At 42.9% G+C, this 26,264-nt stretch overlaps 7 protein-coding genes across 7 annotated transcripts; 2 read left to right on the top strand and 5 right to left on the bottom strand.

Moving 5' to 3' along the window:
- Positions 1–1,224: 1,224 nt before the first annotated feature.
- EAF02_006537 (uncharacterized protein) lies at positions 1,225–2,795 on the bottom strand (the record flags this gene model as incomplete). Its single annotated transcript, XM_038902585.1, has 5 exons — positions 1,225–1,743; positions 1,769–2,192; positions 2,306–2,411; positions 2,473–2,530; positions 2,589–2,795. The coding sequence occupies 5 exons, from the start codon at positions 2,793–2,795 to the stop codon at positions 1,225–1,227; spliced, it is 1,314 nt and encodes a 437-aa protein (XP_038757805.1).
- A 2,834-nt stretch (positions 2,796–5,629) lies between these two features.
- EAF02_006538 (uncharacterized protein) lies at positions 5,630–8,283 on the bottom strand (the record flags this gene model as incomplete). The annotated part of the gene is made up of 4 exons (XM_038902586.1): positions 5,630–5,775; positions 5,841–6,521; positions 6,810–7,931; positions 7,998–8,283. The coding sequence occupies 4 exons, from the start codon at positions 8,281–8,283 to the stop codon at positions 5,630–5,632; spliced, it is 2,235 nt and encodes a 744-aa protein (XP_038757806.1).
- Positions 8,284–10,279: 1,996 nt separating this feature from the next.
- On the bottom strand, positions 10,280–10,862 carry EAF02_006539 (uncharacterized protein; the record flags this gene model as incomplete). Its single annotated transcript, XM_038902587.1, has 4 exons — positions 10,280–10,303; positions 10,416–10,484; positions 10,674–10,778; positions 10,830–10,862. The coding sequence occupies 4 exons, from the start codon at positions 10,860–10,862 to the stop codon at positions 10,280–10,282; spliced, it is 231 nt and encodes a 76-aa protein (XP_038757807.1).
- A 682-nt stretch (positions 10,863–11,544) lies between these two features.
- On the top strand, positions 11,545–11,831 carry EAF02_006540 (uncharacterized protein; the record flags this gene model as incomplete). Its single annotated transcript, XM_038902588.1, has 3 exons — positions 11,545–11,590; positions 11,641–11,688; positions 11,710–11,831. 3 exons carry the CDS (start codon positions 11,545–11,547, stop codon positions 11,829–11,831), a joined length of 216 nt encoding a protein of 71 aa, XP_038757808.1.
- Positions 11,832–20,564: 8,733 nt separating this feature from the next.
- On the top strand, positions 20,565–22,270 carry EAF02_006541 (uncharacterized protein; the record flags this gene model as incomplete). The annotated part of the gene is made up of 3 exons (XM_038902589.1): positions 20,565–20,881; positions 20,947–21,962; positions 22,050–22,270. 3 exons carry the CDS (start codon positions 20,565–20,567, stop codon positions 22,268–22,270), a joined length of 1,554 nt encoding a protein of 517 aa, XP_038757809.1.
- Positions 22,271–23,227: 957 nt separating this feature from the next.
- Positions 23,228–24,310, bottom strand: EAF02_006542 (uncharacterized protein; the record flags this gene model as incomplete). The annotated part of the gene is made up of 2 exons (XM_038902590.1): positions 23,228–24,049; positions 24,101–24,310. 2 exons carry the CDS (start codon positions 24,308–24,310, stop codon positions 23,228–23,230), a joined length of 1,032 nt encoding a protein of 343 aa, XP_038757810.1.
- Positions 24,311–25,283: 973 nt separating this feature from the next.
- On the bottom strand, positions 25,284–26,064 carry EAF02_006543 (uncharacterized protein; the record flags this gene model as incomplete). Its single annotated transcript, XM_038902591.1, has 2 exons — positions 25,284–25,916; positions 25,966–26,064. The coding sequence occupies 2 exons, from the start codon at positions 26,062–26,064 to the stop codon at positions 25,284–25,286; spliced, it is 732 nt and encodes a 243-aa protein (XP_038757811.1).
- Positions 26,065–26,264: the final 200 nt, after the last annotated feature.

Genomic DNA, 26,264 nt, shown 5'->3' on the forward strand with positions numbered 1-26,264 from the left:
CGTTTCACTTTGCTTAAGAAATCAAAATGTTTGAGATTAAAAGAATCTAGTGAGAGTCATTATTTCTGAAAGTAGGCATAAATCTTTCAGAAAGCTATAATCTGGTAGAATTAAGCGAAGTAAATATTTTCGGCTAAATCATTCGAAAGATTTGAGTAATCAAAGAGGAGTCATCTGTACTAATGATAGTTACCTGAATTATTTTCCGAGTTCGAAATGAATACTACTAGTAGATTAGTTTTGGAATATTCTGTATGAAATTTAATTGAGGAGTTATAAAGTCATTTCAGGAGATGTGATTTCATGAAATCAGTTTTAAGGAGATTTTCTATGAAATTCTTACGAACGTAGAACGCTATTAGCTAATATTATCGAATATCAAGAAATTTGACTACTAGGGAGTAGAGAGCATGAATATAATACAGCGTAAAATTAAGAGAACTTCACTTACTAACAAATTATTAAGAGGATTGAAAGTAGAAGTCTGTAATATTAGTTATAGATTTCTCTACTATAGTTGCAATCGAGCATCTATTAGATGTTACGGAGTCTAGTATCGACATCATTTGTTTTCATGAAGTTATTGAAGATTACTAGGGATATCTAAGTAGAACAGATACTATACATGCTTAATCATAATAAATCGCAAGTAATTATGAGTTCTAGTCTCATGCTTTTCATATGAGATTTGAAGATAGCTTGAAACTAATATAGAGGATATTCATCAGTATCACCGTTTATACGAAGTCAATATAACTCTATAGCATAAGCTTTTTAACATGACTTGAGCGGGGCTTACTTATGGATACTAACGGAATCAACGCAAGTACGTCATTGATGGCGAAATCACATGACGATATGAACAGTAAGAAATGCATTCATGTTCCTAAGTTTCACTTGATACGGCAGTGTGTCTAATTGACCCTCGACTATAGATACAAATCAGTTCGAAATGGCAACAGCTGGAGAACGAGAAGATTTAGAAGAAGTAGAGGAGAGAATTAGGAATCACTATATGCTCTACAAAAACTTTCACCATTTATTTCACAGAAGACAAGTCTAAATAGAGAAATTCGAATAACTTGATACACTATCTACCCGGGTAATTCACAGTTTATGCAATATCTACATATCCTTGAAACAATTCGTTAGATATGGCTCCGATTCCTGGAGACGTTACTCACTTCTCCCGTGCTGTACAGAAGTAACCGCAAAGTCCTCAATCTACTCATCATCAGAAATCACAATAGCCTCCTCTGGATCCTCCGCCTTTATTTTCTGTGCTGGCGGCTCATCACTCGTGGAATCAGACATTCTTCGACGCTTGCCACCCTTCTTGGAGCTCTCCGCCAGACTTGAAAACCCCTGCCTCTTGTAGATACTTGAGATGGTTTGGGTCTCTTGTTGGCATGACGGCTTCAAACCCTTCGGCACTGTCATTCTTGTGGAAGTCTTGAAGTGGGCCTTCATAGCAAAGGGATCTGGAATCCTTTTGTCACAGAGAGAACACAAATATGGGTTCTCTCCAAACATTGCATGAGTGGCAGCCTTCGTGAGTTTCTTCCCTGGCGCAACCTTTGGTGGCTCAATAAGCGAAGAACCCAACACACTCACGTATTTAGCGTCTGTGTGTGGACGATCGTTGCCCGAAGTAGTCTTGAGAAAGTGATGCTTTTGCAATCTCTCTAAGTCTGGCGAATGCTTTCGCTTGAGCAGAGTCTCGAGACTGTGCGGAATTCCCGTCTAAAACTGTTTGAATTCTTGATACGCGAGGTAGAACAAGATGCCCGTCTTCGTCTTTCCACGCTTCCCGTTTTGCAATCGACTTGGCAGACGGCAATACAGCTAATGACCCACTGCTGTGGCGGTGAGCAAGATGCCAAGCGTCTTGCATTGCAATCTTCTCATGCTGATGTCTTAGTGTCCCCCATGCCGCAAGCGCGAAAGCTTCTCCATGAGGAAAGGTGATAGCCATTGGATTATCTTGTTTATAATGATCGGGCATCTTGTAACTTCTCAAGGTCGGCGCACGATTCATCAAATTTCTCTGCGGGTAGGCGACGAGGACTAGTCCTGGAATAGTTGTATAACTCTGGGTCCATCCACGCCAATTCGGAATTGGTGCAACGTATGGTTTCCTCGGCGAGTCTCCCATCATCCTTGGTGGAATGCCGAGATGGGGATGTCTTGCTCTGAAGACTAGAGCATCACACGGTGCAATACCCAGTAGTCACGAAGTGACATCATGGTAAATATTCCAGGCCAGCATCCTTCAACAAGATTGGACAAGTTCAGGAGCACCGACATCCGTGCTGGGTCATCCTTCGCGTCTATGTGTAACGATCCAGACTTCCCCATCTCAACTGACAAAGAGACTGTGTTCACATTGGAGTAGTTGACCTGTATGGTTGCTGACACATGTGTTAGAAATATAAGTGATTCAAAACATGAACTTAGTGGATCAGGACTTACAGAAATTTCTATTTTCCTCGTCGCCAGCCGTGTACGATACATCGATTTCAGACTGTAACTCAAGTACTCTCAGTTCTTCTGCAGGAGTGACATATCGAATGAATTGTCTGTGAAACCTTGGCAATCAACTGAGTAGCTTCTGCAAGTTCATCGCAATGCTTAACGTGACCCTTCGATGTTGTAGCAACTCCGCCACTATCCCCGTTTGGCGGAATCGACCATCCCATGGTGTAGGTGCGACTCTTTCCTCCCCTATCAGATCTAAGAATTTCCTCGAACCTACACTTCTCAGAGTCTTTGCCTTCTCCGCGACGGAGGAACATCTTTCGTAGCTTCAAGATACCTCCATAACGAAGCTAGGTAGTTCTTCTTGGATAGTCTTCGAGTCAACCTGCTGAGCTGTAAATGACGCATTCTCATTCTCGTTGACGAAGACTTTTGGTTCGGTGGAATTCGGTTCATCTGGATCGATCGATCCTCTCTGATGTTAAATACCCAACGGCATCATGTATCAGGTCCGGTACTTCTGAATTTTTAGCTCTTGCTAAGCCATAATTCGCTGGTGAAGTTTGGCATGTGGTAAACATGGCCATCGTCTCTTTGGATTGGAAGGGAATAATTAAATTCAACTGGTGAAGACATTATTATGATCTTGTTGTAAGTTTGTCTGATGTTATAGAGGTAATAGTTTGCAGATTTGATAATTGTAGATGTGAAAGAGTAGGAATTCGAGAACTTTATAGATCGAGAAGAGCCCTTCTTCAACTAGATTACCCAATACCGGCTTATTTTGTTTACTGAATCGAGAGTATTCACTTTCTGCAGCTTTGTTAATTTAAAACATGTGTTCCGAGGTTGATCACCATCTATCACTGATTACAACTGACAGCTTCTAAAGTTGACTCCCATACAGCTCGGCTATACTCGGCCAGTTCAATTCCTAAATGATTGAGTTTTACTGGTTCGCTGTGGTCATTACTTCGGGTATTTATTTAAAAAAAAGTGAATTATATCATAGATTCCAGAAGTCTGACAAAGAAGTGATTTGGCATGGCAGGAAAGTCCACCAAAAGGGAGCTGCTGTATTGCAGTTTTATATACCTATGTCTGTCTTGTCTTACTTTGCTTGATGTTTTAATCTGATAGGTTTTTGACATGAGATTTCCATGTTCTCACATGTCTTGAGAAGGAAGTGTAAATGGACTATCTTAGCAAACCAGCTGCTCAGTATGTAGAAGCAATCCACCTTGAGATCAACCTCCTGAGATGATCAAAAGAACAAACAAATTAACAGCTGAGGTCCTAACATTCTATGAACTTTAGTTAGATGTTGCTACTGAGTCTTCATCTATACCACTACCTAATTTCTCTCTTTGGTAGTAACAATGTTTCCATCCAAGGAAACATAGAACTTTCAGCCAAGGGCACCATATAAAGTTACTTGTTGGTAAATCAATGCATGCTATTACGATACGCCAATCGCCCACATAACAACACCAAGCAATACTGAAAAAGTTTTGAAACAACCACAAAGCAAGCAAGAGGTTTCCCAACTTCCCGAGAATAACTGATTCTACTCCTCTTACAAGCATAAATGATGTGAACAATCACAAACCAAACTCGGATGTGATTCCAGTGAAAGTGATTTGTATGACTTGATGTTGCTATACCACATTTGCTGTTTCGAGTTTTGCAAACTCTCCAGAGACAAATCAGTTTAGATTGCAAACCACAAAGACATGGTGGCACTTCCAAAGAATGACCTAACCCCCTCCTCAACCATCTCAAAGTTCCATCCATCCATCCCATCCAACGTCTTCCCGCCCTCCTCTCTGTCTCTCAAAATGTTCATTCCCAAACTCATAACCTCATACATACATACTCCTTCACCATTTCACCATCCTCCAACCAAACCTCTGCGTATACCTATACCTGAGCAAACAGATATCCCCCTAATCTATCCACCACCTCAAACCTCGACTCCATCCTCACCACATCCATCAACCCATCCTCCCCCCTCCCTCCCCCCTTGCTTCTCCATACCCGCCCATTTTTCACCACCCTCTCTCACCCTCTAATCTTCATCCCACCCCCTGTTTCACTATTCCCCATTCCCCGTTTCCCTTCTTTCCTTCTTCCCATAATCTCAATCGCCTTACCATCAACTGCATTGCAACTGCACTTCACTTCACCTCTGTCTCCTCCCTATTCTCCCATTCCACCACCAAACCCTCAAACCCTCAAAATCAATAGCACGATACACTATCATTCCTTCCACCCACAACCAAAACACAACAAAAAAACCAATACATAGCAAATTACATACACACTTCCATATCACCACCATAGCACTTCTCTCAGACCATTAAATAGTTTTTCACAACAAAGTCTTACACACTCATCTATACACTTCAAACACAACATATCACCCACACCTACATTCCATGCATGGAGACTTCATACATCACAAGAAACCGGAAGTGTTTAACATGTTTTAATGTGTTTTTCTCAATTTTTCCTTTTGTTTTCGTGAACTCTACAAACAAGCGAACACTCTCACCGAGCTGCCCCGATATAACGAGAGTGCTCATTCCTAATCTATGTGTGTACTTAATATGCATAATTACAAGGCCGCCTCCACCCTTTTCCCATCCCTCATTTTCGAAATCAGTCTCGCATCTCCCCAAACAATCCGTTTCACCCTATCTATGTACCCACGTCCCCAAAACCAATCAATGTCATAAAAGTAATGCGTGCACCAAACGTTTCCTTCCTTCCCAAATCATTCATTTCGCCCCGCGACAATCAAACCAATATATTCATTTTACTACTGATTTGCCGGATTCCGAAACAGAAAACAAACAACCACCCACCCATCCATCCGCCCAGTCATCCACTGACTCATTGGTGATACGAAAAAGCAAAATTCAAATAACAAATAACTAAGAGCAACGCAATAAATTCGCCCTCCGGAACAATGCGTGTATCAAAGCAGCAACCTCAGCACGAAAGAGTAGTTGCGGATTGTGTTGAGAAGGGACTTTGAATCTTTGTAGATCGTTTCCTCTCCAACCAAAGATTTCATCGAGGGGAGAGGTGCCATGGATTGAAATTGTACAATGTAATGCTGAGGATTTAGAACCCTGTAGCTGCTCGTTTAAGGGTCGGTGTCTTGTTGCTCGCGCTTTTTGGTGCTCTCTAACCAGCGTCGCTTGCCGGAGCGAGTATCGAAATGAGGAATGGAAGTGACGTCTCTTCCTGCATTACCGATGTTTTCCTTGACTTTGTTGCGCCATGCATCAACTGTTATAATTAATTAGTAACAATTTCTTAACCGGCCCGATGTAAAGGACAGGGATATGACTCACGAGCTTTTTGTAAGAAAACCGACTTGTTCGCGAAGGTTCTGCTTTGATGCCATGTCATCCTGTAACCTAAATCATTAAGCTTGACTTCCAATGCTCTCTGAGACTTGCGCATTCTTGGAATAGGGATTTCGGCCTCATCACCATTTGGCAAATGGACAGGAAACATTTTTCTGCCACGCCGAGAACGACCTCGACCTTCAACTTCATCATCGCTATCATCATCTTGAAAGAAGTCGCTGCCGTTTGCCAATGGAGGAGGCGATTGCATTTGCAGAGGGAACCAAGATCGTGAGTAGACAGAGTTGATCTTTCGGTATGAGTCTGGAATTTCATTGATGTCGACCGTATCCAAAGTAACGCGGACACGAACACGACTTTGCTTAACGGGATCCTCAACCAAGATGAACTTGCGCTTCTTTGCTTCTGGAACATTACCGAAAACATCGACGCCATCCTCATCATCTTTTGATTGTGCGGCAATTGGGTGGGACCCGCGGGGTAAAGGACGTGCATCGTGAGCACCAGGAATCATGGAAGCTCCGCCTACTGAACTCGAAGGGTAGTTATTGTTGAAACCTGGGAAGGCTTGGTTCTGTCGCACATCGTCTCCCGAATTGGCAGATTGCCCAACTGGAGCTTGATGGTGATGGTGAGTATTCTCATCCATATATTCGTCGTCACCTACACATGGGTTTATTGATTAGCCTCTCAGGTTTATCCGGGAAGCAAAGCAATAACAATACAAAGCAAGCAATGTGGAGCAATACAATAATACAAAGACATAACGCGGGGTAACGGGTAGGTATCGCAGAAGGCAGAAAGCAAAGTGCAATGTTGTATTATACATGAAAGTGCTTTTGTGACTAGTCACTTTAAGGCCCCAAATTTCCCCCAATCAATAGGTATATTCGCAAGAATGGTATCATAACAAAATAATAATAATCGCACATCACATCTGGTGAAACATACCGACTTCTTCTCCTCCTTGGTTACTTCCATCAGGATGGGCGTGGTGGTGATGAAGCTGGGGACCACCCATACCGCTAAGGTTAGGTTTGCCCATGCTTCCCGCACCGCCAGGGCCCATGTTCGCAGAAGGTGGCATCCCTGTAGGACTTGGACCGGTCATGTGAGGATTATGACTTGTAGCCGCTTGAACCGCTTTACGGTTGTTGATTTTAGCCATTCTTCGAACTCGACGACTTCTCAATCTTGGATCTTGGTTACTGTTTCTCCAACTATCGACCGCTCTTTGTATTAATCCACGTTTGCCACGTAGGCAAGGATTCAATTCTGCCAAGGCCCACCCGACAGTGTTGCACTCCGTTTCGTATACCAATCGATTTCCCCTGTATTGATCCTTGCTGCAGCACGCCCTCGGGTAAACACAATTCTCCGTTTTAAATTCCGGGCCTAGGTTTTCAACGTTTATAGACTCGACATCGCATCTGATTGTATATTCCATCTTAACACGATCGCGCGAATATTCGAATGCAATCCATTGAACTCCGTTATTATCTTGTCGCACAACAAGCGGGGTAGTTGCTGGAATTGGACCCGGTGCGGCATTGGGATTGACACCGCTGCCGCCATTTCCAGGTGGATTGTTGGGCTGCATTTGAGGTGTACCGTTCGCAGAATGCTGAGCCCCTAAAGGTGGATTTGGTCTAGCGATTTGTGGAACGTGTGGCTCCATCTTTGTTCGTGGACTTCCAGTCATACCAGGCTGTTGATGCTGATTAGGATGTGGTTGCATCTGGTGCTGATTTGTCTGGTGTGACATGAGCAATGTTGGCTGTGAAGTCATGGATTGCTGATGATGGTGCTGTTGCTGCTGCGGGGGTGGTGGTGGTTGCGCATATGGAGAAGGTCCCCCAGGAGCCATGGGAGGAGGATATTGCTGCTGAGGTGGCCCCGGGTAATACATCTGCTGGCTTTGTTGCAATTGTGAAGATGACGCATACATTCTGTTCTCATGTGCAGGCGATGCAACAGAGGCTGGGGAGTTGGATTGAGGGGTTTGGTAAATTGGTGGATATGGAGCTCGGGTCATATGTTGAGTGGCCGCCATGATGTCTGGAGTTTCTGGACCTATGCGAAAATTAGTATCTAGTCTACAATTGAGGTATAACGCGTCGAAAAAGCGCGTTTACACACCTGCGGATGAATATGTACCCGATGCGCTTGGAGTACTGTAAGGACTTGCGTGAGTTGGGTAATATGGAAGTTCTTGATGTTGACCACCGGGCCCTGTCGCAGTTTGTGGATATTGAGGTAAAGCGTGTCCAGAAGGATACGCGTTAGGGTGTTGTGGTGGTGGAGGAGCTTGCTGATGGTGCTGATGCACAATACTCGAAGGTCGCGGTTGTTGTTGAAGATGGTGCGAAGGTGGAGGACCTTGACCTTGCGGCGCGTGGTGGGGATGATGCTGCATTGATGCCATTTGTTAGTTATGATTTCTTCAACTTTTATGATATATGTAACGTCAAAAATGTAGAGACCATTGAGAAAAACCAGTCGCGTCGCGATGTATTTTTTGAGACTTTAGATGTATGAAAAGTGGTGGTCGATCCTTGATGACGAGGGTCAAGTGCAGCAGCGCGGTACCTGGAATGAGATCTTCTGACAGGACAGGCGGCGCAGAGTAATAGTGGTAGAAAAACAGCAAGAAATCTTTAGATGCGGGACTGGGACAAGGGAATAGAACGAGGGTGTACCTCAGTATAACAGATGCCTTGCTTCTATTACGAAATTTTTCAGATGAGTGGACAAGGACCACAAGCGATGAAGGCAATGTCCGAGGATCCAGTTTTTAAGTAGTGGATCTGACGAGGGTGAAAAGCTTATGAGATGAGCAAGAATAAAGACTCGAAGGAGCCGGAGAATAATAACAGAATGGGGTAGGTAGAAGATTGATCTGAACGAGGATAACGTACGAGGGTAAGTAGCTTTTGATGAGATAGCTGATTGTAACAAGCAGGACCGGAGATAGACAGGGTAATTTGAGTGGTCTGAAATGGGGAAGATTAAGCTTGAAGAACAAGGGCTTCGAATGGACGGATGAGATGGATTTGATAATGATCAAAAGAAATGTGGAAGAGGGCAAGGGGAACGGAAATGTAAGTTATTCAGTGGAACCAAGGACAACGCATGGTATAAACGTGACAAGGGTTATATCGCATGAAAATGTAAAATGGTGCGCGGACGTTGCAAGGTATTGAGACCAGATGGGGTATAGAATTTAGGGAAGAGAAAGTAGCCAGGGGCAAGGAGGTGGGGGGATTGATGTTTACAGTTTATAACATCTTTTTTTAAGTGCACAAGGAAAGAAAAAATTGAAATAAAAATGGTCCGGGCCAGGTTCGGTTCGTTTGGCCCTGAAAAGACAGCGGTGTGTGTGAGTGGAGGCAACTAGTCTATTTTCAAAGGATGTTGGGCTTGAGCTTGAGAATTGAAAGTGGGCTGGCCACATGAACTTGCGCAGTAGTATACGAAAATAAATAATAATAATTTTCTAAAACCAATTTACTTGACTCATTTGGGAGAATGAGGCGAGTGGTCTAGGGAAAATTGTTATGTATAGTATGTGCAAATTGCATGGAGGGAAATGAATAGAATAAAATCTTACTACCGAATAATAATAAACGATTACGACTCACGACTGAGAAGCTAAAAAGCTAAAAGGCACTTTCCTTTCTTAGTTCGTGTGTCAGAATATTACTAGAAGGTTTAGGGTGGAATGGAAGAGGGAAGCATAAAAAGACACCATCCGTTGTTGATGCGGCGTTGTAACCTTGGCAAGCCACTATACCAAAGTCTCCTTAAGACTTCCTGCAGCCTAGTATGAATATCCTGCTTATGCTTTCGTAATCCTCCTGATATTTGTTTTTGCGTCGGCCGACTTGAACCAATACAATATAATAGATGAAAAGGACTAACCCTCGCACCCAATCAAACATACAACCATCTTGAAAATTGACTTCAGAGGCTGATGAAAAATCAGAAACCATCAGGTGCCGCTTGTACACACCAACCTTTTGATCTACATAAACTTTTAGCTGCATACGTGCGCAACATTACAATCTCCATTCGAAGCAAGTCAACCAATCAAAGATGAAGGCTTGATTGGTTGCACCCACCAACCCAAAACAATCAGTCAGAGATTAAAAGCACCTTGTCTTTTGCTGATCTTAACCGTCAAGCGAATGGCTTAAAGGCCGTGCAGAAAATGTACACAGACTCGACCACCAACTAAACTTTTGTCGCCTTCATCGCGTGGGATTGGGTAGCTGAAAACAAGAGCCCTTGTTAATTGTGAAACGAGCCTACGAATCCACAATTTACTCGAGTCCTGCTAAATTTATGTTCTGGAAAAATTATGGAAGCCAAGCTTCCTTGCTTGCTTTTATGAGCGAGGAGGCTTATCCCTGTGATCTTATCTAAAGAAGTGCAACTTGCGAAATCTAGAAAGATATCAAAAGGGAAAAACAGGGCAGCGCATAAATATTAACTTTGATATGATCGATCATCGGATATGCAATACGATGTCAAAGTCACAGTAGATTGTGTACTTACGTGTTCATTGTTAACTGCATTACCAGGTTCTTCCTTATATTGACGATGGGACATTTTGGCGGATGACGTCTAATTCAGTTAGCACTTGATCGATAGCCACAAAGATACCAGCCACCTAGAGACAACCGTTGAAAAATAATACTAGGGAATGGTTGTTTATGTAAAGCAAGGGATAACAATGTATTCATGCCATGCGATGCCATGCAACATCCGTGCTTGGTGCAAGATTGCAACATAGTGAGAAAGGGTCCAACTCACAGTTAACGGGTAACGGACGATTCGGTTTGAAGTTTCGAAGGTTTGTTGACGCGTTCGACGGGTGGGATATGAAACGAGTGCCGTGTATGGTGTAGATCGCTCTTTCTGCAAGTTCTATATTAGCTTTTATCCTCATTTCAAATTGTCTCATGTCACTTCAATGCGATCGTCGAAAGAGAATGTATCCATAGTGCGAGGCTATGCAAGGAAGAGAACATTCAAGTTGCCCCATGGTGAATTCCCGAGTACGGAGATCCAGTTGCGATGAACCCAACAGGTTACAGATGCAGAAAAGGATGATATGATCAGTACAATTGGATACCAATAATTGATTCAATTGACCTTCAAACCAGGTTTTGAATGGAATCAATTGATTTTCTGTTCCTGTCGAGTCTCTGGAGCTGGCGAGGCTGGCGAACACTAGGCAATTCGATAGAAGCCCAAAATACACCTGAGCAGCTGATGCGCCTGTTCTGTAATACGATATGGGCCGGACCGACGATGCCCGTCCCAAGATCGCTGGTGTGGATAGAGGATTCAGACGGGGCAGGGTTTGGTGGCGCAACTTAGACGTTTCCCTGGCAGGGTACGCTTCCTGGGTACGCGAGGGGCCTTATCCATCTAGTAGTCACTGGACCATTGGAGAGATAGTTTGATGCTGAGAACGTAAAGACTATGTTTGAAACTTACAATGTTAATGAAGGGCGAAGGTAGGACAGTAAAAGTCGGTGATGAATTTAAGGACCTGATTCTCATGTTAGTTATGTTCCAAGAAGTATTGATAGTAGAAAGCCAGCGAAAAAATGAATTACATGCATACAGCACAATACAAAGTACGGATGAACCAGAAATCTGATAATGACGCAACAATATGAGTGAGGCTGATAGCGGAAGAACAAGGCACAGCGATAACCGTGGTAAAATACCAGGTCTTCTAAGAGCGGGCGGATGGACAGATATATTATAGAAACATGGGTAGAACGATTGGTGACAACAGACGACCAGATTCAACATCGTGATTAGAAATATGGAAAAGGTTGCAACCCATACAAGGCCCATAAAGCTGGTCATCTGCAACAAGCCTTGCAAGCGGATGACACTTCGCCTAAATATGTGGTGGTGGATAGAGAGGCAAGGATGAGAAGCACCTCGCAGTAATGGTTCAATAACAGTACATCGAGGGGTGGAGAAAATGAAGAGAGTTCAATCTAGAACACTTACTTGTAGGAGTTCCTATCGAAAGAATTCTGGTGACTGTGAAGGTCCGGCCAATATGCACCGCTGGGGTGTAGAGTTGCAGAATGATGGTGGATGGTTGGTTTCCTCTTTGCTGTAGGATTTTAGTTAGAAAGCTATCCCATGTAAAATAATACCCTTGAAGGAGGGCAGCCCTGCTCATTCACCGATAAGCACTCGATGGATTTTCTTATCGCAAAATGGTCCTTGAAATAGCTGTGAAATATTGAATATTGATTTGTGGTGGTAAGAGATCTTGGAAATAATTGAAGAAGCCCCGATGGCAATTCAATGATGACTTGTACTTAAAATGGATGCCTTGATGGGAGATGAATTGAAATCGACTTACAGGATTAATTGCGGATGTAGGTGGATGTGTGCGGGCAATGCGCCGTGCAATGATTCCCACGTTTAGCTCTTCCCAATGGTTATTTTTATATTCTCGATCTTCCGATTTCCGATTTCCTGCTCTCGATATCTTCGATTTATGTTGGAAAAAGTCCCAATGAAATCAAAGGTCTAACCGAACTTGCAGACGCAGACCGAAGTTCCAGGTGAGTGGTTACAGTTTATGCTCGTCGAGTATCTCGGGGGTGGATGGCTGCCGCTGAAGATCGTGGGCGGGTATGTAGTAGTCGACTGGGGTATCTTAATCTTTGGGAATATTGGTAGATCGAGTCTGGGTAACACGAAAGGTTAGCATTTGTGTGAAGTTCGCATGCAGCTAGCTAGTTAAGAGGATTGGTACCAACGATCGCAAAAGTCTAGCTGGAAAGGTGTTTTGATGAAGAGTTTGTTTTTGTTGAAGTGAAATCTTGCTTGGTAAATTGCGGTCAAGAAAATCACCTCTGCGCTATGGTTCGAAACGGCGCGTCTTCTCTTTTGTACGAGATACCACGTTGATGAGTTGTACAGTTGGTGACTCTGTTGTAACCTGAGCACATTGCACAAGGATGAAAATATCGCGAGGTCGAGGTGATGGGATACAAGAAGTTTGCCGGTAAGAATCGCTAAATCCAACAAAGCTGTATGTGCCCGCGACGCGCTTCTTACCAAATGTGGAGGCGTTCGACAAATTCACTTCACTTGAAGAATTCCAGAGATTTGGTAGGAGAATGGGAAAAAATTAATTGCATCTCACCTTTCGATATGATTGATAAAAACTGTTGTACGGCGAAATCCGAGGACCGAGACCGTATGTGAATAAAACTATTGATGTATCGGTGTCAAGGTACAGAGGGCAATGACCTCACTCTTTTTGACCTAATAGTAAGTTAGAATATTATTAGTTGTTGAGGTTGTTGTCTTTGTTATGGAGAAAACCTTATTTCAACCGTCTTGGAGCCTTTCATCAGATTGGAGAACTTACATCAAGAATACAGAAGGTACGAGTTCGATTGGGCAGGTAGGTCCTCAATGCCCTTGTGATTTAATGTCTATGTTGGTATTTCTCCAAGTGCTGAATTGAATCATGATTAGTCAAAACCATAAAGCTAACGTGTTCGTATTCGCAAGTGAATGATTGAAGTTACTCACAATCCAAACTTCTTGTGAATACATCAAATTCCACAACTGCTAACAATCGCAACGCGGCAAATTCTCAACATCAATTCGTTCCGAATAGCTTCAATTTTGCTGTTCCCAAAAGGCGGTGATCAATAATTTATTTTCTGCCAAATGGTTCTCTGCGGAAGCAAGGATTGCAATTACACCCGTTTGTGATGGAGATCCTTGTCGTCGATTGCAGAAAAAAGCTTGACTTACACGGCTGGGTTGTTGTAGCTGTCAACAAATGACAAGTGCAGTGCAGGGCTTTTGCTTAGAAACTGGGATGATCGATTGTTGTCCAGATATTTGGGTTTAGAGTTGCAAGGCCAGCAAGGTCAAGGGCTCAAAGCAAAGAGGGCTGAAATTTGAGGGGAAGACGTAGGGATGAACAGAGACGATGAAGAAGTGCTCGCTTCACTAGAGGTAATAGTGTAAAACTGTGGAGTGTTTGCAGCTTCAACCTTGATTGCAAATGGAGATGAACGGTGTCAGGATCATGGGTTGTGATAAACTTGGGAGGAAATTGGTTGACAAGGGGAGTGGAATCAAGAAGGAAGTGAGTAAGTGCGAAAGGACGAAGAGTCACATCCAGCATACTGCAAAGAAATAGTATTAGGGGCAATTCGCTATCAACACGCTCATAAACTGCTACCTGTAAACTTTTGCGAAAGTTCTTACTCTTTCCAATTAGCGTTACAACTAACTTGCAAGTTACAACTACCATCTACGGTACATCAAATAAACCTGCCCTGTCCTGTCGAGCGAGACTCAAGAGACAAAAGACGGTAAGAATCTTTGAAATCAAAGTATGCCGACACAATCGATCAATCTGAAATCGAGTCCTGTTGCTCTTGCAAAGTTGAGAGCCGTCATCCAATCAATGGCTGCCATCGATGACAATCCATTACTATCGCAATCTATTAACCCGTGAGAAAGGAAAGGCTTTTCGATAAAGTTTCTACCGAGTGCATATTAGTATGCGTGCATGACACCATCATCCAAATCTAAGCCTCTTATAGTATCAAACCAAACATTTCGATCACTCGACCATCAGAAGTGCAAATGCTCCTCGAAATAAAACCGGTAATAAGCATGAACGATTCCAGTATGAACTGCAGACTCCAATTACAAAAAAGCCACAATTTCACTATCCGAAACAATCATGTTGATTGTCCAGCGGCTCGATTCTTCCACCAAAAGGCCGCGCAACTTTGCATCGGAGATATTCCCTATTCGGTCATTCGAGAGACGTGATCAACACCGGTAGGATTTGAAAGGCTAATCGTTGTGGATAGAGTGGTACGAGATGGCATGAAAATGTTAGAATTGCCTCCTTGGCATACTGTGGTGACATTTGGTCTGTTTCGGTTCGTGAGGAGGAGCCTTTGGAAATAAGTTTCATGATGATATTCGCACGCATGAATCACGTATAATCGCTTCAGAGCATGTGATGATTCGTTGTGCCGATGGTTTACTCTTTTCAGGCGCGATTGTATAAAATCACAATGAAAAGGAAGGAATTCTAGCAGTGAGAAATTTTCATATGGCCTGCTTTACTCTGCACTAAATAAAGCCTTAGCTCTGATTAGGAATCTACTAAAACATCCACATAGACTTGGAAAGGGTTTAATCTCATGTTAGTCGGAGAAGCTAACATTCGACCGTTGGTTCCTAATACCTAAAAAGTCCGGAGACCGATATCTGTCTTCAATTCATTGTCAAATTCCGTCATTATGCAAATGGAACAGAAATGAGCAAAGGAAAATTCCGTATGTGCAAAATGACGGTGAGCTGGTACAGTAATCATGCAACGTCTAATTCTCACCCGCTCACTGAAATGCCGAAAGTTTACATCTGATGAAGGGGGAGTGCAATTTTATCACAAAATTCGGTCTCGCCGTCTACCAATAAGACTGGCTAATCAATTCGCTTGCCGTCTTCTCGCATTTGCACCCACTCCAATATCTCCTTTTCTTTCCTTCTTGGACGCTCTTTTTTCAAGTTCGTGTGGAGATGCCTTCCAGCTTCCGGACCACCTTCATGACCAATCAATATCCTAGTCACAACCGTTTTACCCGGGCAGCGCAAAACCATCTCTTCTACCTCCTTCACTTGATTCTGAAAGTTTATACGCGAAGTCATGATAGAATCCGAGTTCACGACACAAGTGATAGATGTTGAGGCTCACACCAAGTGACGTTGGAAAGATGGATCTTGATAGCTATTAAGTTTATTCTAATCCATGGTAGATTCCCAGGCTGAAGAGCCCAGTACCGGCATCGTGAACCATTCGTGGGGTGCTTGCGTTGGGGTTGTAGACCCTCAAGGTCCTTCAAAAGCCTTGCACGCTGTCCTTTTGCCCTGCTGCCTCGGAGAATTAGACCGTGGTAAAAATGAGCTCCCCTCGAGGATTGTCATCTCACACCAACATGACCTGTCAGAGCGGGAGGGAAGGGGGGCCACGGTACACTTCTTTGGGGAATGACGATCTTGGATCTTGATTTTCAAGCATCCTCTACACAACCACTATTATAGCTTACATTTTTCCTGTCGGATATGGACTCAACATTATCGCCGCAACTACGCTGATAGTCTCTTCATGATCAACCATTCATAAGGAGCTTTTGGGACTCAGGTCCGATGCCATCATGCCACCGAGGTAAATTTCATATGCGCCCTGGTGGCACATAATCACACGAAGTAACGTTTTGACTCCATTGACAATAGAACCAATAGCAATAAAGAAATCAGGCAAAGAAGTCGCGCATTCCCGAAACTCAACGGCAAAAGTTCCTGCTAAGAAGGAAAACATCCCGTCATTTCTTCAACGCCTATTCGGATTGCATATCCCTACTCCATTGTACGATTAAACGACGATTTGGTTTGTGCGCTTGCATGGGAAATTTATCACAAGGATTGAGGAAGCTGCTGGGCTTGTCGGTGGAAGACGCCACAACACCCTGAAAACTTTCCTTGAATCCATCCCCTGTTATGCGTGTTAAGACACCTAAAAACAAACCGTTGCACACTTTCATTTTTTGCCTACCAGCCCCTGTTTGACAGCTTGTAATTCCTTGTCGACATTAATGCTTGCTTGCACTTAGATTAGTTCCCACATGGGAAAATGTCAATATCAACCTCATGGCAAATATGCATGGGATGATGGGACACACTTGTACCTTACAGCGAACAAAAATCATGTGAATTTTCCATCAAATTTTGAGTTACGATAACGATCAATGGAAGATTCCCCAAGTACACGTAACCTACTACCTGGGTCACGGGAAACACATTCTGTATCTAGCCGTTCAATCGAAAAGTCGGGTCGCCACGAGACCCGAGTAACTAGATAGGAATTATGAATTTATGGCAAGTCCCGTGGCGAATAGACTCTTGGTTACCTCGATGCATTACTCGACATACTATTTGCAACATATCTCTTCTCTCGTTCTCTTATTTTTAGTGCTTCCGAAGTCCTTCAATCTCTGATAAAGAGAGACCGAGATGAGCAACACGATGACTTATCTAACGGAATATACCTCAATGGAGTATGGCCACTTGAGAAACATCGTATCATGCTGCATTAATACCTTTAGCCGTAGAACATAAGTTGGAAGTTGGAACACGTCTAAACACGGAGCTATTTTTGGTGTTTTGGAAATGGCTAATAGATTGATTGATGATCAATCAGCTCCATTCCAAGTTGCGGGATAATCGTTTCGAGTCTTTCGACCCAAAACTCCACAAGAGCACAAGAGCAAATAGATTGTGATCAGCGCCAGATCGGGATATGTCGCGAAACCAAAAAGAAGACTCTGACGACGTTTGAAAGAGCCTAAAGTAAAGCGCCCTCGAGACCGCCCAAACTAACTCTCAACGTCCGCATGATTCGCGGCGTGAATCCTCACTTACGGACATGTAGCTGATCCAAGATTGAAGACATCGTCAATGGCTTTTCCTCAATCCTACTCTGCCATATTTTATGTAGGGCACTTGAGATATTTCCGACACTGAATCCTAGACACTCGCTTGAGGGGGAAGCTGATCCGAATGTAACTTTCAGGCTTTACGGAAGAACTTACGAGAGCCCTTGATGCATACCTTATTATCTTACCCGCTTCATCTGAATCAAGATACCAATCTTCACCTCTCATCAATGCTCCAATGAACTGGCACCGTCTTGGGATTAGGACTCCACCATTTCCCTATCTACAGTGATAATCAAATCTACTTACAGAGCGACAAACGGGGCTCAATTTTGAGTGCTCCCTGAATTTCCACCCCCACACATCCATTCCCACATACCATAGTTCTAGACCTATCTTTTTACAATATATTTTGTCTACAACAGCTCCCTACGGAGTCACAAGGCGGCAGTTACGCTTGATTCGGTAAACAAATTATTTATTAATCTAATTCCAATGCTTCATGCATAAGAAAGTCCACACGGGACAATATCAAAAAACCGATTAGAACGACGAAATAAATTGTTACCATTCTGGTGATAGCTTTTACGACCATTTCAAAGATACATTTCCTTTGAATGAGGGAAAAAAGGAAAAACACTGCCACGTCGAGAGTTGCTCCGAGACATCCGGGTAATAGATCCTACTGGTTCAAACTGGATAGAAAACTCAAAAAGCAGCAATGTAAACTCACATAATCTAACACTCCAATACGGCAACGGCCAACTTCCGCGCACCAATGAAACACAAGTACAGCCTTATATGTCGTTGCTGATATACCCCCCATCACGAGCGAGTCCCGATCTCAGCACACCTGCGATGAAACGACTTGAACGAATGAGCATCTTCTGGTCGCATATCTGCTGAAAAATAGATGATGCCGATATACATGTATTACGATATCAATATGATCAAAGGTAACACCATCTTGGCTGCAGCTTATCGCGTTTTTGTGCAGTCCAGTACAGAATGGTACAGTCACTGGTACTCGACATGAATAGCATACCACCACACTACGTATCGCCGTATCGCACTCCCAATCTTGCAGTTACCAAGCCTAAAGGGATTGCGCCACGTGCTGTGCCTCTCCTCCGCATGAGAGATTTTTGCCCTTCTCTTTCTCAGCTTTGGCGGTCCCCGGACATTGGGATTAGCAACTGGGCAAATAATGAGGATAGTGCGCAGCGTAATGAAATCCTACTCTGCCTTCCCTTTCTCCTGCAGCATGCATGTGCTGACACGGAAGGATTCGTGACCCGCAGGACCGAGCAAGCCACAATATAAGATTTGATAGAAACATTACTCACTCTGGAAATCAAACCATTCAGAAGATTGGAAAGATTATCCCTTTACGAAAGTACGGAGGGTAGGCGTTGTAGCAGAAGTACTACTGGCTGGGGATAAGATACCGGAAACTAGTTTGACAGAAAAAGAAATTCAACCAGAAACCAACTCAAACAACAAAAAGTCATTCCGTTGACCGTGTTTGGAAACTGCTAATGCAGCGAGTTTTGACTGCAGTGTTCCTCTTCCTGCATCCAATCTCTCCAAGTCTTCCGAATTGTTGGTAATCATCATCAAACGAGGAGAAAGCTATCTACAAATCACAATCTCGAATTCGTATCGCATTTCCCTTTCGCATCCTTTACCGCTTTAGGTATGTGCTTGTAGAGTATCTTCCTCGTAAACAGTGCCAATCGTGATCTCTCGATTCATCAAGCAATCAATCAATAAATCACACAATAATTCGCACATAGAATCAGGTAGATGTAATAAAATATTAATCGGTGAAGCATGCATTCACACTGCACACTAATGAAAGAAGAATACAAAATATGCAGTAGGAATGTTGTGTGAGCTACTCTTAGCATATTGAATGCAAGCATGATATAATCAGGAAATCTCTAAAAATAAGACCTTGGAATTGATTTCTTGGAACCTCGTTACATGTCTGCAAAGTCGTTATTTGGGAAAGTTGGGATGTGTATGTATGTATGTATGTATGTATGTGGGAGGTATATTGAAAAGCTAAGAAGATCAGATGGAGACAGTTACGCACACGGATCACAGATCCAGAATCGAAACGCACTCGAAATGCAAAATGCAATAGAAATGTCGTGAACATGTAGTAGTGAAATTCAGTAGTTGAGTAATGTAATCGGTAACCCAAATTCTGGTACAGTAGCACTCCAGATGTTGTGAAGTTACAGCACATGTTATTTATCGAGACGGGATGCAGGAAGCCGTTTGGTGGGATGGGTGAATCGGCGACTGGGCTGCTGGGCTGGGTGTTTGGAGGTGCCGACTTTGCTTGCTTGCCTGCCTTTCATGGGGACCTGGAAATGAAAAAGCGTTTCTGGGGTCTCGTTTTTTCTAGGGGTACCGTTTTCTCTAGGGGTACGGTGACATCGACGAAGATTGTTGTCCTTCGTTTCTTTCATGGGCGGGTCCCTTGTTTTGGGTCCAGAGTTGAAGAACTTAGGTTCGTGCTACGCTTGTTATACCTGGAGACATGACATGGTTGATCTGAATTGTCGGGATCGTGGCGAACACGTGATGTATCTCCAATTCGTGGTTCACATTGTACAGTATTTGAGGTCGTATTCTAGTTAAAGCTTTTGAGTCGTGAAATCATTTTCACATCGCGAGTTCTGTCGTGAATCTAGGCTTGGACGTATCAAATACTTCATACATCATTGTCCCCGTCGCACGCGTGGGTTTAATCAAGTACCTATGATGTTTTTCCAATCGCGCAAACAAACTAATTATCACGACATCTGCCTGAATAGGAAATTTCCGTGTCACACCATCTTCTGCGTCCAAAGATAAACCGTGAAGCGACCTCTGATACGCATCAATTGATGTGGTATTCGGTCTATCTGCTTCATTTTGATTGATGAAATTCTGAAGATGGTGATGTGTGGTTGGTTCCCCATCTCAAGTGAGGGGAAACCAGGTATTTGGCCGTCAAATGTTGTGGATTTGGTGTGCGAATATTGGGGGTTTGGAGGTGGATCTTATCAGCGATGGTTTTCTGTTGAATTTTTTCACTGTATAGTATTTTTGATGGCTGCTCTTTAAAGTCTTGAAATCCAGGAGAGTGATTTGCTGGAGTTTGTATTCGCAATAACTCAGTATCAAAATGGCAGCTTCAATTGATGATGAGAAGCATGTGACGTCTTCTCCTGTACAATCAAAAAGTGAAGCCGTGAATAGTTCATCATCAGCTGCTGCAGCTCATCTGGATGATAACTATGCTTTGTTTCAAGATGCTAGGGATATCGAGGTCGATCCTCAAGAAGCGAAGAGAGTGCTTCGAAAGATTGACATGCGGCTCATGCCCATTCTTTTCATCACGTATATGCTGCAATATCTAGACAAGAATTCTATCAACTTCTCAAGTGTGTATGGATTGCAAAAGGGTACCCATCTGAAAGGACAAGAGTATTCCTGGCTGAGGTGAGATCATCGATATGCATTGTTCCTTCATGATACTTTTCAGGCCATGCTAATAATGTATATAGCTCGATTTTCTACTTCGGCTATCTATTCTTTCAATTTCCATCAGGTTACTTCCTCCAACGCCTTCCTATTGGAAAATTTCTCTCTTTAACCACTATTGCCTGGGGAGTGATTCTCATCACAACTCCGGCATGTGTCTCCTTTGGCGGCATAGCAACCAATCGATTCCTCCTCGGCGCCGTCGAAGCAACCATAAACCCTGGTTTTGTCCTTTTAATGTCCATGTGGTACACGTCCGCCGAGCAACCTCTCCGTCTTGAAACCTACTACTGTACTAACGGCATCGCAACCATGTTTGGAGGTCTCATCGGCTACGCTGTTGGACACATTACCACCGGTCTCCCAAAATGGATGTACGTCTTCCTAATCTTCGGAGCCATTTCCATCTTCTGGGGCGTAATCTCCCTCATTTTCCTCCCGGATCTCCCTTCCACAGCCAAATTCCTCACGCCCCACGAATGTCTCATTGCCGTTTCCCGCGTAGCATCGAATCGTCAAGGCGTAAAGAACCATCATTTCCAGACCTATCAAGCATGGCAAACGGTCAAAGATCCAAAAACTTGGATCCTATTTGTCATGGCTGTCGGCGCACAAGTTCCCAACTCTGCTCTTACATCTTTTACATCTATCATTGTCGGAACCTTTGGTTTCGATACCCTCGGTACCCAGTACCTACAAATTCCAGGCGGAGCAGTGCAATTCCTCGCGTTGATGGCGGGTGGATACATATGCACGAAATTCCCTCGGAATTCAAGATGCATTACTATGATAGTCGCCAACACGATTTGTATTCTCGGTTCGGGATTGTTGGTTGGTCTTCCAAGTAGTAATAAATGGGGACGATTAGTAGCGCTTTGGTTATGCTATTTTCAGGGGTTAGGATTTAGTATGAGTCTCACGATGGTGAGTAGTAATATTGCAGGATATACGAAAAAACAGTTGACGGCCGCGGTGCTATTCACGGGATATTGCGTGGGGAATATAGTTGGACCGCAAACTTTTATTAAAAGTGAAGCTCGTGAGTGTGCCCTTTTTTCTTCTCCATTAATGTCCCTCTTCCATTCTTAGTTTCTGTCTCGTGAATAGTGGACTAACATGACTGAAGCCGGGTATCACTCAGCGTACATAGCAATGTTGGTGGGTTATTCGGTCAAGCTAGCAATGGTTGTTGTACTGTACATTTACATGTACTCAAGTAATAAGAAAAGAGATGCAGAGCAGGCGGCAAGAGGAGAAATAAGTGAAGAGGAAGAAAGAGAGGCTGTGGAGAAGGGTATGTTGGATATGACGGAGATTGATAATAGAGGATTTAGATATATTTTGTAGATACAAATATATTGGGGAGAATGAATAGATAAAGTCTCTTCGTACATCTTTATGGATTTGTGTGTGAACTACTTAGTAGGATCTAGTAGCTACTTTCAAGATTATTTAAAGCACATCGAATCAGTGCAAATACATTCTAGTAATACTCATAACCGGAGTCTAGATACGTCTTGGAGGTTAGCTTTTATAATAATAAGGAATAGTATTATTATAATGATAGTGGAAGATCTAGTCAGTTTAAGCTTGAGGGATAAATCGAATATATAGAATAAGAGTTGAATTGAAGTCAATTTAGAAGAGCTAGGCTGAGTTGAGATGAATTGCTTGCTTTTTCCTAGATTTTCTTTAAAGAATATTCTAGGTTTATATAGTTTATAATGAAATTCCAGTATATTCTATGCTTATAAATAAGATCGATTTAAATCGTATCTTATAGAATCATTTTAGATAATAAAAAGAAAGTACAACCAATCAATTTAGCGATATTTCCTGTATACTTCCATCTAGTTCCATTTCATTCTATTCCATTATAAATCAATTTGATAAGAGATACTATTATACAACTATATGATAATATGATTTTATAATATAAGATTATATTATATGTGTATTAGTCATCAAGATATCCCTTATTTAGTAAGATATTAATAAGTGATTTAGTGGACTTATTATGAATCCTCACAATACGTATCGGAAACTGAACCAAAATGCCCGCCCCGAATAATTGAACACGGTAAGAATCACAACTGACCTACCGGATTCTGTTGGTATCACCTCGGTGGTGATCATAACGTTTTCATAATAGTTTCAATGCATTGATAGATATTGTTTCTATCCTATTCTAGATTAAAAGCTACGAGAGCTATTTGCAATACGTTCGTGCGCTAGTGTACTCACGTATGTATATTCACTTGTATCGTAACAGATCCTGAGATTCACGAAACGTTTCTTGGCTACTCAATCGTTCTTTCCATCCCTTTCTTTGCCTTTGATACTGCTCTTACTCCTGCTGCTGGCCTCGCTGCCGCTTTTACTGATGCTATCTTCCATATTACCTCTCTCAAGATCTGGGGGTGAAGAATCCTTTGCCTGATCTCTGCGCCTTCTTTCTGAACTAGAAGTAGTTAGAGAGTTGAACCCTATAGTTCCGGCTTGCTTCAGTAGCGGATTAGACTCGGAGTTGACATTCGTCCTCGTCGTGTTATCGGCAGCCTGAGGCTGATGCCTATCTCCTCCATCTTGATTTGTGTGATTTGCTTTCCATCCAGTCAGGTACCCATTGATGATGTCAATCTCAGAGCAAATTTCCTCGATATCAAAATATTGCGCCATGATATAGGCTCCGCCGAAGAATACCAACCCAATGATGTACAGTGCGAATACAAATTTCGTGTTGTTAGGCTCTGCAGTCCCAAAACTACCCAAATACACCCCCAAAGCAATAACTAACATTTTGAGTGAGATTGAAAGAAGCAGTTGGGGTGCAGAGGCTATGATGACTGATGATACGCTCGGGATAAAGCAACGAGCTTTTATTTCTTCGTCGACTGACCAACCCCATCTTTTAGCACCCGGTTTCCTTGAACTTCCCCTGATCCATCGACGTATATCTTCCCCTGTGAGTAGACGAGTAAACCTACGCTGCAGGCAGCTGGCATAAAACACAGCTAGAATGGCAAATATCAAGCTCAGTACAAAAGACGTTTTTGTTAGACAATATGCCTGATTTGAAAGTTCCAGTGATAGCCCAGTCACGGCTATCTGAACAACAACAGCAGCCTACCCAGTGTTAGTATTAGAAATATTGTAGATAGAATTTGGGAGAGAGACAGCCACAGCAACCATGTTACATTCTGCGAGCGTTGAACTTTTGAATTCAATAGCCCTCGAGTTATCAGGTCTATCTTGTCCCTCTTTCAGCTCACCAAGGACTTTTGCCTGCATATACCAAGTAGTGCGGCTACCGAAAATAAACAGCGGAATGACAGAGGATCCATACAACTCGAATAATTGCCGGACTCTATTTATGTAGCGCAACATTATATGAAAGAGCGTCAAGATAAATCTCGTTGGCAAAAGACACAGTGCGATGAACAAAAATTTGAGAGCGGTGCGGATTACCTAGACCGCAATACTTCAAAACCAACTCAATGTGCCTATGGAAGTAGATCTTACTCAGAAATTGAATATCTTTGGTTTCTTGAATGAGGAAGGTAAAACCACTTAATGTAATTGGATCGATAGGGAGGGGCAAGACTTTCCCTACATATGATACCGGTATGCTTGATGTCCAAAGTATTCTCGCAAGCATTATCAAGTCAGTTTCAACAATGCTATCCTCTCTCTTCGCCATGTTTTGGCACAGGTCTGTATAGAAACCCGGCTAATTATCTCGGTATCATGTTTTGATTGCAATTGTTGGTTTGGCAAAACGGCAACCCTTATCACTTGACTTTCGATTTCCGAGAAGAGTACTATACAGAGTGCTATGATTATGAGCGGCATGCCGTGGCAGATTGAGGGATATTCATTTCGTTTGCTGAACTACGGGTCTGAGGACATTTAGACATTCGATTTGGATATCAATCAAATCAGTGTTGTTTGAGCGGAGCAATCAACTCATCCGGTTGACCATGCTTGTGATTTCAGCAATCTATCTTCAATGTTTGAATCGCACGTCTGAATAATAGTAAGAACTCAGATAAAATGCTGGTGTCCACCTTGAAAAGTTTGTATGATTAGCCCCATGCCTGCGCGTGAAATTGGCTCTTTTCTTGATCACACGTGAGCCGTGGCGTATCATCCGTTTTTCTGAGGTCAATTTGATTTTCGTATTGTTCCTGTTCCAACTAAGTCCCTATACAATCTTCTTATCCTAGTTCTTGCCAATGAATGTTCAGACGTTATTCATCCCCTCCATCTCATTCTACACGGCAGTAGAAATTTCCTCGATTCCTGTGCTAGAAATTGGCTTCAGAGTCCCATTCTGAAAGCACCAATAACGGTCAACATTTCATCGAGACAACAAATTAGGGTGACTAGCTATGTATTCGTTCATATACTCATCGATGATATCAGATGCGGAACCCTCATCTCTGCCATGGAACCACCCCGAAGTTACATATATACCACCAGAGAAGTACAGCCCAGTAAAGTATAATATGAAGACATTTCTCGAATCGGTAGCTGGTTCTGTAGAATCTAGCTCAAGAATCCAGAACTTACCTAGATATATCCCCAGACCGATGAGAAGTAGAGAAAGAGATCCAGAAAGCAACATCTGAGGAGCAGAAAGGGTGATGATGGATAGAGGGCTTGGGAGAAAACATTGCCTCTCAAAATCCCTCTTGAGATCACCAATATCCAAACCGTCCGGTGAGTAGTCGTCGGGCTCACAAGGATTAAGCTTGGACCAAACTGCCGTCGAAAAGATTGGGTTGGATCTTTGTTTTCTCCCTCGTATCCAATGACGAACATCTTTTGGTTTGATCAACCGACCGAGAATTCGTTGCTGAGTAACGGAATAGTATACCGATACCAAAGCGAAGGTTAGACTCATCATAAAACAAGACTTTGCTGTCCAATGAGTCTTGTTCGAAGAGTCCAACGACAATCCTGTAATAGCAATTTGGGCAACAATTGCAGCCTTTTCTTTTCGTCAGTACTCGGAAGACCTGGCGTCGGGCTCAGCTCACAGCTACGGCGATCATGGTACATTCATCGCATGCCATCTTTTGAATGCTAACGCGTCTTCGTCTTGTAATTCGCCAATGATTTGTGCCTGTAGTAGCCATACTGCACGACTTCCATACATCCTGAGAGATATGGCACCGATACCGTACCATCTCCATTGTTGAGCGGTTGGCAAAAGCCTCCTAATTGTGTCGAATGAAAGCATCGGATATATTCAAACATTGAAGTAGAAAAATCGTTTGTACTATGAATTTTGAATTGCAGGTTTATAGTTATAGATGTAGAAGTGGGCCGTCCAAGT

Source organism: Botrytis sinoallii (genome assembly GCF_014898435.1).
Source record: "Botrytis sinoallii strain Bc 23 chromosome Unknown BSIN_010, whole genome shotgun sequence".
NCBI lineage: Eukaryota > Fungi > Ascomycota > Leotiomycetes > Helotiales > Sclerotiniaceae > Botrytis > Botrytis sinoallii.